Raw genomic sequence first — 11250 nt, forward strand, 5'->3', positions numbered from 1 at the left:
CTGTATGGTAGCTTCTTTCCTGCATGAACAGAGCAGATGTTGAGTTTTAGTATGAAAATTTCTGGTGGATGGCCACCCACTAGGACAGCCTAAGACTTCTTTAATGCTTTGCATGGACGAAATGGGTAAGAACCTTGTCACATTGGGGACAGTTACTTGGAGGCAATCACCTGTGCATCTTTCAAGACTCCACTCAACACATCTCACCCTCTCCACAGCTTTTCTTGGTCCCTTTCGGTCCAGAGATCATTAGTTACTTCCTTTGTGGTTCCCAACACATTCATTCATTCTTTTTTTTTTTTTTTTTTTTTTTTTGGTCTTTTGTCATTGTTGTTGTTGTTGCTATTTCTTGGGCCTCTCCCGTGGCATATGGAGGTTCCCAGGCTAGGGGTTGAACCGGAGCTGTAGCCACCGGCCTACGCCAGAGCCACAGCAACGCGGGATCCGAGCTGCGTCTGCAACCTACACCACAGCTCACGGCAACGCTGGATCCTTAACCCACTGAGCAAGGGCAGGGACCGAACCCGCAACCTCATGGTTCCTAGTCAGATTCGTGAACCACTGCGCCACGACGGGAACTCCCCTCATTCATTCTTCATCCAAAATATTTATTGAGTGCTAAGTACTTTTAGGGTCCACAAAAAACAAGACATACATGGTTTCTGTCTTATGAAATGTCATTTGATTATGAACAATACTTTGAAAAATATCATAATGGGCAATTTTCTTACAAGATTCACAAATATATTCTTATAGAATTTAAAACAACCTAGTTTGGGAAGGCAAGAAAGACTAGGAGTCAGCTTGGTGAAGGGAACAGGATGAGGGACCCAGGCAGGGAGGAGAACAGGGCACAGAACCCTAGTAGGGAGGGAAATAATACACATGAAGAACCAAGAGCTGGTCCAGGCTGACTGATACCCAGTGGAGAGTGGCATGAGAGGAAACTGGGGGATCTCCCCCATCCTTTGGCCATGCTATGGACTTTGAATTTATCTGAGAGCACTTGGAGAAATATGTGAAGATTTAAAATAAGAAAATAATGGTATCGGAGTTCCTGTCATGGCTCAGTAGTTAACAAATCTGACTAGGAACACTGAGGTTGTGGGTTCGATCCCTGGCCTCGCTCAGTGGGCTAAGGATCTGGAGTTGCTGTGAGCTGTGGTGTAGGTTGCAGATGCAGCTCGGATCTGGTGTTGCTGTGACTGTGGTGTAGGCTGGCAGCTACAGCTCTGATTAGACCCCTAACCTGGGAACCTCCATATGCTGCGAGTGTGGCCCTAGAAAAGACAAAAAAAGAGAAAAGAATGGGATCAAATATGATTTAGAGATCATTGCAGATGTGTGGAGCATCACTCAGTATATGGATAATGGGAGACTAAATGGGAAGCTATGCCATCTTGCAGGCAAAATATGGTGGTGATGGTAGGGATGAAGGTGATGAATTTGAGAGATACATAAGAGGTGGAAGAGCCAGGGGTTAGTATCTGGGGAGCGAGGGAGAGTGAGTAAGAAGGATGGCATCCAAGTGTCTGGCTTCAGCTGGTAGGTGAGTTTATTAGGATATAGATAACTGGAAGAGAAACATATGTGTGTACTGATTTATGACATTGGCTCTAAACAAGTAGCATCTGCAATGTCTGGGAAATATCCAGATAATAGATCTGGAGTCCAGAAGGGAGTCGGGTACAATCATAATCCTCAAAGTATGGTTCCTAGACGAGCAGCATCACCTGGGAACTTACTAGAAACCAACATTCCTGGGCTCCATTCCAGACTTTGTGAATCAGAAACTCTGGGGCTGGAGCACAGAAATCAGTGTCTTAGTAAACTTCCCAGGTGATTCTTATTCATGCTGAAGTTTGGGAACTACTAATATATATCTCCAACATTTAGTACTTTTGTGGAGGAGGATGAGTAAAAGCAAAGGATGCAAGGAGTACAAGAGTGTGGCAGGAACACTGGCAAAGTACGGAGTTGTAGAAGCTAAACAAGGGATAAGTCAAATGAGTGGACTGCTTCTCAGAAGTCATGTAAAACCAGGAATGAAATGAGTCCCTTGACTTAACAACATTAATGTCATAGGTGATCGTAGCTGGACAGATTATGAGGGAATTGTGGGGTGAGTTGCCCAATGAGTGTGGGCTAAGGAACAAGTGGGAGGGTGGAAGAGCAGAGGTGGCACATTTTTCTATGATAAGCTTGGCTTAGAACAGGAAGTGAAAGATGGCTGGTAGTTGATGGGGAACGTGAGTTGTGCCTTTTTTTTTTTTTTTTTTTTTTTTTTTGTCTTTTTGTCTTTTGTTGTTGTTGTTGTTGTTGTTGCTATTTCTTGGGCCGCTCCCGCGGCATATGGAGATTCCCAGGCTAGGGGTTGAATCGGAGCTATAGCCACCGGCCTACGCCACAGCCACAGCAACGCAGGATCCGAGCCGCATCTGCAACCTACACCACAGCTCACGGCAACGCCGGATCGTTAACCCACTGAGCAAGGGCAGGGACCGAACCCGCAATCTCATGGTTCCTAGTCGGATTCGTGAACCACTGCGCCACGACGGGAACTCCAGTTGTGCCTTTTTAATTCATGTGTAGTTTTAGCGTACATCTGGGAAAGTGGACAAGTCACAAGTACATGGTTCAACAAGCTGGTGACCAAATTCAATTGTTCTTGTTCATAGAAAATGAGAACGACACAGAATGATGGTCTTTCCCTAGAGCACAGCTGCAGTTTGCATCCGGCTACACCAGCCCTAGCCTGCTCACACAGGATGGGGTTCACCTGAGCCCTTCATACAAAGGCATCTCTCTTTGCTTCAGGTGGCCTGTCAGACTCCAACTCCAGGGATGGAACCTAATTAATTTAAATGATTATCGTAATGTCATTCTCCTTGCCAGTGACTGGTTCAATATCTAGACCTTGGCCAATCAGAGCAATTTTCACTGGAAAAGGGGAGGGCAAACTAATTTAATCCAATCAGAATGAAAGAGAGGCTTTATTCCATAGTTCAGGTGAAAGATGTTTCACTCTTCACTCTGGAAGGAAAACAGCATATTGCTATTGGTGCTTTTCACGCTCTGCTTTCAATAGTGAAGGATGTCAGCTTAAAGAAAACCTACACACAAAGGAGGGCAAAGCAAAGCAAGAGAATTGTAGAGAAATGGTGCCAGAATCCTGATTGTACTTCACTCCAAGTCCTCACCACCTCTGAGTTTACTGCTCTACCAGGTAAATGTGATGAATGTGATTTTGGTCAGTTTGGTTCAGATTTTCTGTTGCTTAGGCTGAATGCCTCTTGACAGTTATCATTGCTCTTGAGTACTCGATGAGGAAACTAAGGCTCTTAGAAGAGATGAAATCACTTCTTTCAGGTCATGCAGCCAGACATTTGAAACCACAGCTATTCGATTTCTAAGCTCCTGAACAACAGGCTCTAACTGGTCTGTATTTATCAGAGGCACAGCAAGAAAATAGATTGCATATTCAAGTGGGGGTAGTTAAGTGAAGTTTAGGAAGGATGCCCTCTACAAAGGTGTGGGTAGGATTAGGAGAAATCCTCCAAAAAGGTAAATTAGGCTCCCAGGGCTTGCAATAAAGATCCATTTATACTCCTAGAGGAAAAGAGGTAAGGTAGAAGTGAGGAAGTGGGGGCAATTAGGGGAAACTGGAGAGAATGATAGCTCAGGACATAGGAGAGGGTTCCCCTCTGGGGCTCAGGTCTTCAGTAGAGAGTCATAGCCTTGACCCAACATGTGGCAAGACTGTGAGAGACCCTGGGTTGTAAATACTTTGCTTTCTTCTCCCAGCCTTCAATCTCCTGTTGGGCTCCCTTGAGAAGCCAGTGAGGAAAAGGGGCTTAGATGACAGCCTGGAGAACAGAACAGAAAGAATGGGGGAGGACAGACCTGGAGGAGATGCACACAGCCAACCTCTTACTTCGCACCAGTTTCCCTGACTTGTCCAGTGTTGCTGACTGGCTAACTTGGGAATGGACTCTGAGAAGATTAGCTTTCAGTATACTCAGTATGATGTGTTTTTGTGATCAATACCCATGGGAGGAAGGAGTGGAAGAAGAAATGGGTAGAGAGATGAGATGCAAGGGAGTCCCAAAGAAGGCTTCAGCCAAACACATGGAGAGCTCTGGGCCTGAGTGGCCCTCCAGAATCCCCCTGAGTTTGGGGTAAGGGGACCAGTTATCGGGTATGTCAATAATTACTGGGTGCAGAATCTCTGAGTATCCAAGTGTCACTGTCAACTCAGACCTGTTGTCAAAAGTCCTTGAAATGTTTGGATTTCCCTTCTTCAAGTGTACATCTCCCTGAATCATTGCCTAGGTCTTTGGGCAAAGACTAGGGGAATCATTTCTTAACACATGACACTGGGTTCTTCCTCTCAGACAACTGGCATCTCCTTCAATCAGTGGGTTCTGATTTTGAAAACTGGCTCAGCTTTAGCAGCTAATAAAGGAATCATGACTTTGTATTCAAGCAACTGCCTTCAGATTCTGCTTAGCCATCCTGGATTTCTTTTAATCATACAGATTAAAAGGCACCCTTGTCGACTTCCCATCTAGTTCACCCCTAGAGAAGCTCTTTTCTGTTCACCATTTGCGTATCCCCCAGCTGGTTAGCCTCTTCTGTTGCCTCATTGGCCTCACCACTCATCACCACGCTTGCATCCACCTGGCTTCTACTTGTTAAGTGCTGGCACAGGGGCTTGCTTGTTTCTGAGAGTTAGCAAGCTCATTGCTATCAGATGTGAGCCCATTTCTACATCTCTGTCATCTGCCTTGACAACCACCACCAAACTTTAGTGATGTTCTTACTCCTCTCACCCATCGTTCCTAGTTTGGTAAGTGGTGTAGCCTCTAGCTCTCCTGCCAAAACAACCTGATCTGGTGGGTTTTCTGGTCTTAGGTAGTCTTATCTGTATGGCCATAATCGATTCTACATGATTTTAATCCCTTTCCCATTGTCTGGCACAGTACTTCTTCTATTTATATCTCACTTAGTTTGGGCCATCCCCTTTTTCATGTTTCGAGAGGTTATCCTTGCTGTGTTTGCTGCATTTCCACTCGAGCAGCACATTGACCAGCAGTGGATACACTTGCCTAGTTAACCATACTCTCTCCACCTTAAGCATTTTGTTTAAAAAAATTATTTATACATTAATTGAAGAGCCAGAATGTTTTAATTGTGATTATGGGTATTTTATTCTTTTGACTTTAATCTTTATTTTTAAAAGATGTTTTTATTAAAGGTTTATATTTTTCTAATCATAAAAAGAAAACATTTTTTTAAAAAATCTCATCTCCAACCTTAAAGGCAGACTAAAGAAGATTAAATAAATGCAGGTAAATAAAACTGGTGGGTGTGAGAAATTAGTGAAAATGAGTCTGAAGAAGAAATGAGGGATGGATACCTGATTACTTAGAAAGTAAAAAAGATGCTTCTACTAACTTAAAAAAAGCAAATAAGCCTACAACTCTATTGCTAGAAAAATAAACTATTAAATTTTTTTCTAATGATAATGATTCAGCTTTGTAATGTAAATGTTTTTCAGTGTAATTTGCATGAAATCTTCTGTCTCATTTATGCCCTCATCTCTATCCAGACTGTATTTATTATGCCAGATAGATTTGAAGTTCCTTTTTTAGAAGATTTCCACCAGGAAAGAAATTAGTCTTCCAGGGTGACCCACTCCTACACTTTATCAGTGACCTGAAGTTTTTCCAACAAGAATGTATATCCAAATCAAATTTTCTGGGTTTAATGGAGATGAGAGGTATCTGTATAATAAGCATACTTCCTGTCTTTGGCTAGCACTGTTAGTTCATCTTTTTACCTTCTGAAGATTAAATCACTGCAGCCATATTATAATCTTTCATCTAAGGGTCTACATGTCTTCCCTTAGTACCTTCATATTTGCCTTTGGATTCTTGAAATGCTTTCAGTGAATGTGAAGTGTTGGGAACTGGGTCTGTTACATGTTCTGCATTGCTACTCCCAATGTTATTCATTACCAGAGTGTGTTCTTCTCTCATACACATGCTGTATGTGTGTCAGAAATATTGCCAGTGTGGATTAAAAGACATAGAGGAGGGAATGAAAGAAAGAAGTCAGACTGAAAATTCTATGTGCAGGAGATAAGCTTAAACATTATCAACTGCAAATGCCTTCTATCCTTCATAAAAAAGAAAGGATGACCCAGACAGCGAAGCTGCCTGAGCCTCCTGCCCAGAGGATGGAATTGAGGGCCCAGAGGGTAAAGCTGAGCATTGCAGAAGGTCATTTCCAGGCCTTGAATATTAATGCATTTCCCCCACTGGATCTCAATATTGCTTGGAATCAGTGATTCTTTTTCCTTGTTCCATCTCTCTATTTGAATAGAAGTGTCCATGACTCTTACCCTGTGTGTGTCCCACCATTGTATTTTAGGATCACACAAGTTATTTTTTTATTTCACAGGCCCACAGATAGAGAAATTCTGTCTCAAATGAATCCTGCTGAGAGTTAAGACCCAAGCATGATTTTAAGAATGAGATTTAAGACTTCTGTGTTGATTATATTTCAATGAGCTTTTGAAACTGCCTTGATGCTCTAATGTGTTGAGACTTTTAGAGTGCTGGGATTGAGTGAATGTATTCTGCATATGATATGGATGTGAATCTTTGGGGGCCAGAGGGTAGAAAGCAGTAGGCTGAGCAGTGGGCTCCAAAGTAGTCCAAGTCTCAATCCCCAGAATATGTGAATATGTTTCCTGATACAGCAGACAGGACTTTGCAGCTATGGATAGGAATCTTGAAATGAGATTTTCTTGAATTATCTGGACTAGAAAACCACAGTGGTCCTTATAAGGGAGAAATTGTAAGAATGGAAGCAGGGGTCAAATAGAAGAGAAGATGCTATGCTGCTGGCTTTAAGGATGGAGGAAGAGGCCATGAGCCAAGGGGTGTCAGTGACCTCTAGTAGCTAGAAAAGACAAGGAAACAGAGTCTCCTCTAGAATTTCCATAAGAAACACAACCCTGCTGTTCCATTGTAGATTTCTAACCTCCAGAATCATAAGATAATATATTTGTGGTGTATCATGTCATTAAGCTTGTGGTGACTTCTTACAGCAGCAATAGGAAACTAATCAACTTAGTGTTCTGTGTTTTACCTGGCTTCTAGCAAGAACTAATTTTGTTTGGATATTTGTTATGTCAGAAGCCTTGCATACATTAGCACATTTAATTCTTTCCACAACTTGTGATGTAGTAACTATTTTACAGGTAAGAGAAATGAAGTTCAGAGCTGTAGTAGCAGAATTTAGTTTGAATCCAGGACGGAGGGACTGGAAAGTCCAGGTTGTTTTTTCGCTCTCTCTTTCCACCTATTCCTCCTCCAACAAGTTCTTCTCCTTTCACTATTGTTATTGATATTATTATCATTACACCACCACCACAGTATTGTCAATGAAGAATCTATTTCTGGGCCCATGTAGATTCCTCATTCAATGAGTTGGATATCTCCTTTCCCTCTTCCCTATGTACAAAGACAATTCTTCTCATAGAATAAATATTTTATTGAGTTGCATCCAAAGGACATTCCACTTTAAACTAATGAGCTTCTGAATAAATAAATTTTCCACCATAGTTAAAATGCATATTCGAAAGACTGGATACATAGATGAAATACACATTCTTTAATGCCAAAACTGTTCTGGCCTGCTCTGAAAGCAAAGAAAAGGATCCAAGTATTATAAATTTCAACAAATGAGCCAAAACAATTAGTTTCCTTAGATAATTAAATAGGATAATAATCTAAAATGCTCCACAATCTGGTTGGTAGAGAAGCAAAATTCACTGTCTTTATTAGCAGCTTGCTTGCATATTTTTGTTTGAAGTAATGAGTATCCTACTAGCTCAGGGGAAAAACAGCCCAAATGCTGCAGACTTAGAGCACTGCTAACCAAGGAGCTGGTGTTTAATTGGGGATGGCCAGATGTACATATTGCTTCTAGTAACTCCACCACCCTCTCCCTGCCCCTCAGTCCTCAACTAAAATCCCATAAATGCTGTGTTGGGAGAACATCCCAGAGAGAGTTTCCAGCAGAACAAGGGTATTACCTGTTGATGTATCTTCCATTTGACCAGCAAAGACCATCTGGCAGGGCAGCTGGGGGGTCTTATCTGCAAGGTGATTGGGAGCCAGGAAAAGCTTCTTGAACATCAAGGGGAAGGGCAATGAGAACTGGTAAACTGCATTCTGTACATGTCACCAAGGCAGATTTGCTGTGAATTCATTGTCATTTTTCAAAGGCAAGCAGCGTTCACCTTCTTCCTGGTTCTTTGTACTGTATCAGTTAATTATGAAAAGCACAGAGCCTAGGAATTAAGTGCTCAGTCAATGTTCCTTATTACTATTTTTTGCTGTGTTGTTGTCAGAACAAGACTGTTCTCTTGACACATGGTCACTGAACTTCACAGAGTCAAGTTGTGTGGCTGGATTGTGAGCTTCTGTGGGAGGTCATGAGACTGGGTAGTTCATGAGTCACCTGATCTTTATGCTTTTTGAGTGACTTAGATAACACGTTGTATTTGGAATAACATGCACTAGGAATAAAAAAATATCTCTGAGGTGACATTCCAATGAAGGAGGATGGAAGAATGTGCATCTGGCAGATGTGTTCACATTTACTTTGAACCTTGACCTCCAGGTCACAGATCACCAGGACAGCACCTCTTAGGACAAGGATAAGTTCTTTTGCTTCCCTGGAAAGTGTTAACCTTTCCATCCTAAACAAGTGATTAAAAGAACCACTGCAGACCTGGAGTCATGGGGATAATTATGAAGTTAATGTTTTCTTTCCTAATGGAAACAGTCTGGATAAATAGTAGTGATGGGACTTCCTTCAACTTGCACAGACTGTGCTTTGACATGAATTACTTGTATTATTTGTAAAAGACAAGTCAAGTAGTGCTGTTTTTTTTTCCCCTTCATTTTTGTTTTGTTTTGTTTAGGTTTTGAATTTGGTGTTCAGGTGGCTGTCGTATTTTGTAAAGTCTGGGGGCATCGAGTCCCGTGATGTGCTGTTGGAGACTTGTTTTAGCCTAGAGAGATGAAACCAAATGGGGTGTCCAGCAAATTAGCCACCATGTGAGTGTTTAGGGGCACTTGAAAGGAACCCTGAGAGTTCCTATAGTGGCTCAGTGGGTTATGAACCCTACTAGTATCCATGAGGATGTGGATTTAATCCATGGCCTCTCTCAGTGGGTTAAGGATCCAGCATTGCCATGAGCTGTGGTGGAGGCCACAGATGTGGCTCAGATCTGGTGTTGCTGTGGCTGTGGCGTAGGCCAGCAGCTGCAGCTCCGATTAGACCCCTAGCCTGGAAACCTCCATATGCCACAGGTGTGGCCCTAAAATGGGTAGGTACAACCTGCAGCTATAGCTCCCACTTTGGGGTGCATGAGAACTATGGGGGTAGTGATGCATAGAGGTGTCGATTAAAAATGAAGATGCCTAGGAGCCACTCCAGAAAGTCTGACTTTATATCTGGGGTGGGGCACTAGGAATTGCCCTTTAATATGCAGACTCAGGAGACAGTGGGCCTGTGGGCCAGGAAGATGAGAGAATGTATATATGTGTATGATTGGGTCACTATGCTGCATAGCAGAAATTGACACAACACTGTAAATCAACTATACTGTAATAAAAATTGTTAAGAATACCCAAAAAATGGCTTGGTTGAGATGGGTTGAGTTCGTTACTAGGAAATTAGTCTGTGTAAAATTCTGGTACCTGAAGAGAACTTTTTTTTTTTTTGTCTTTTTAGGGCCTCACCCTTGGCATATGCAGGTTCTCATGCTAGGGGTCCAGTTGGAGCTGTAGATGCAGGCCTACACCACAGCCACAGCAACACACGATCTGAGCTGCATTTGCCGCCTACACCATAGCTCAGGGCAACGCCGGATCCTTAACCCACTGAGCAAGGGCATGGATCAAACCTGTGTCAGCCAATCAAACTCGTTATTGCTGAGCCACAGTGAGAACTCCAAGAAATATTTTCTTAATGTGATGTTGAACTAGAGCCCCTTTACCCCAGTTTCAAGTGCAGTGCTTAGGAGACCCTGTTGCTCAGTGGGCATCACAGAGTCTGTGTTCAACTCCCAGGCCTGCCATTTACTAATTGTGTGACTTGGGCTCAATGCCTCAGTTTTCTCATCTGCAGATGGAGTATAATTATAGCATCTACTTCAGTGTTGTTGTGGATCAGTGATTTCTAATGATGATACAGATGAATATATGGAGAGAAACTACGTAAGCTACTGTTTTTAAGCACTTTGCATATATTCGCTCATTTAATACTCACAAAACCCGGGCAGATTTTGGGCAGCTGAGGCGAAGTGGCAGCAGTAGGAGCAGCGGCAGCCAGAGGCAGGATGAGCACACGCAGTAAAGGCGCTGAGCAGAAGTCCACCTCAGCCCAGGGAAAACCAGCAGCCCCAGCTCCTCAGAAGAGAGGACCCGGCCGACCCAGGAAGCAGCAACAAGAGTCAACCAGTGAGCCTTCTTCTAAGAGACCAAGGGGCAGACCCAAAGGCAGCAAAAACAAGAGTCCCTCCAAAGCAGCTCAAAAGAAACCAGAAGCCACTGGACAAAGACGGCCAAGAGGCAGACCTAGGAAATGGCCACAACAAGTCGTTCAGAAGACGTCTGCTCAGGAGACTGAAGAGACATCCTCACAGAAGTCTGCAGAAGAGGATTAGGAGGCGCCAACATTCAACGTCCACCTCAGCAGCAGTTGAATCTTTTGAAGGGAGAACTACTTACTCCCTATTGCCATGGTTTTTCCACTTTCATCTGGGGTTGCAGGGGAAGGGTGGGGGTGGGGTGGGAGGAGAAGGGACATAACCTTGAAAAGGACTGTATTAATCACCTTCTTTGTAATCCCTTCACAGTCCCAGGTTTAGTGGAAAACTGCTGTAAACACAGGAGACACAGTTTAACAATGCAACTTTTAATGACTGTTTTCATTTTCCTTAACCTACTAATAGTTTGTGGATCTGATGAGCAGGAGTGGGTGGGTGAGAAAAACTCTGAATGGGTTTAGCCAATCACTGTACTGCATCCAAACCAGAAACGTGTCACCTGCGTGACAGTGGGCATTCCTCTAGGCAAGGTGCAGTAGGAAATGCTGCCCACCTCAGACGTCACCCAGCCCCCTCTCAGTGGTGAAGCTTCTGTTTAGAACACCAAAGATAGGACT

At 43.1% G+C, this 11250-nt stretch overlaps 1 protein-coding gene across 2 annotated transcripts; it reads left to right on the top strand.

Annotated features, from left to right (window-relative positions):
• The first annotated feature begins 3142 nt into the window (after positions 1-3142).
• On the top strand, positions 3143-10850 carry LOC100359361 (high mobility group AT-hook 2-like). Of its 2 annotated transcripts, XM_021066178.2 has the most exons (2): positions 3143-3226; positions 10367-10850. In XM_021066178.2, exon 2 carries the CDS (start codon positions 10424-10426, stop codon positions 10748-10750), a length of 327 nt encoding a protein of 108 aa, XP_020921837.1. In that variant the 5' UTR covers positions 3143-3226; positions 10367-10423; the 3' UTR covers positions 10751-10850.
• Positions 10851-11250: the final 400 nt, after the last annotated feature.

The sequence above is a fragment of the Sus scrofa genome, chromosome 1 (assembly GCF_054392235.1).
Source record: "Sus scrofa isolate SSC_HxYL_T2T_F1_AM1 chromosome 1, Sscrofa_HxYL_maternal_Yorkshire_Landrace_v2.0, whole genome shotgun sequence".
NCBI classification, from domain to species: Eukaryota; Metazoa; Chordata; class Mammalia; order Artiodactyla; family Suidae; genus Sus; species Sus scrofa.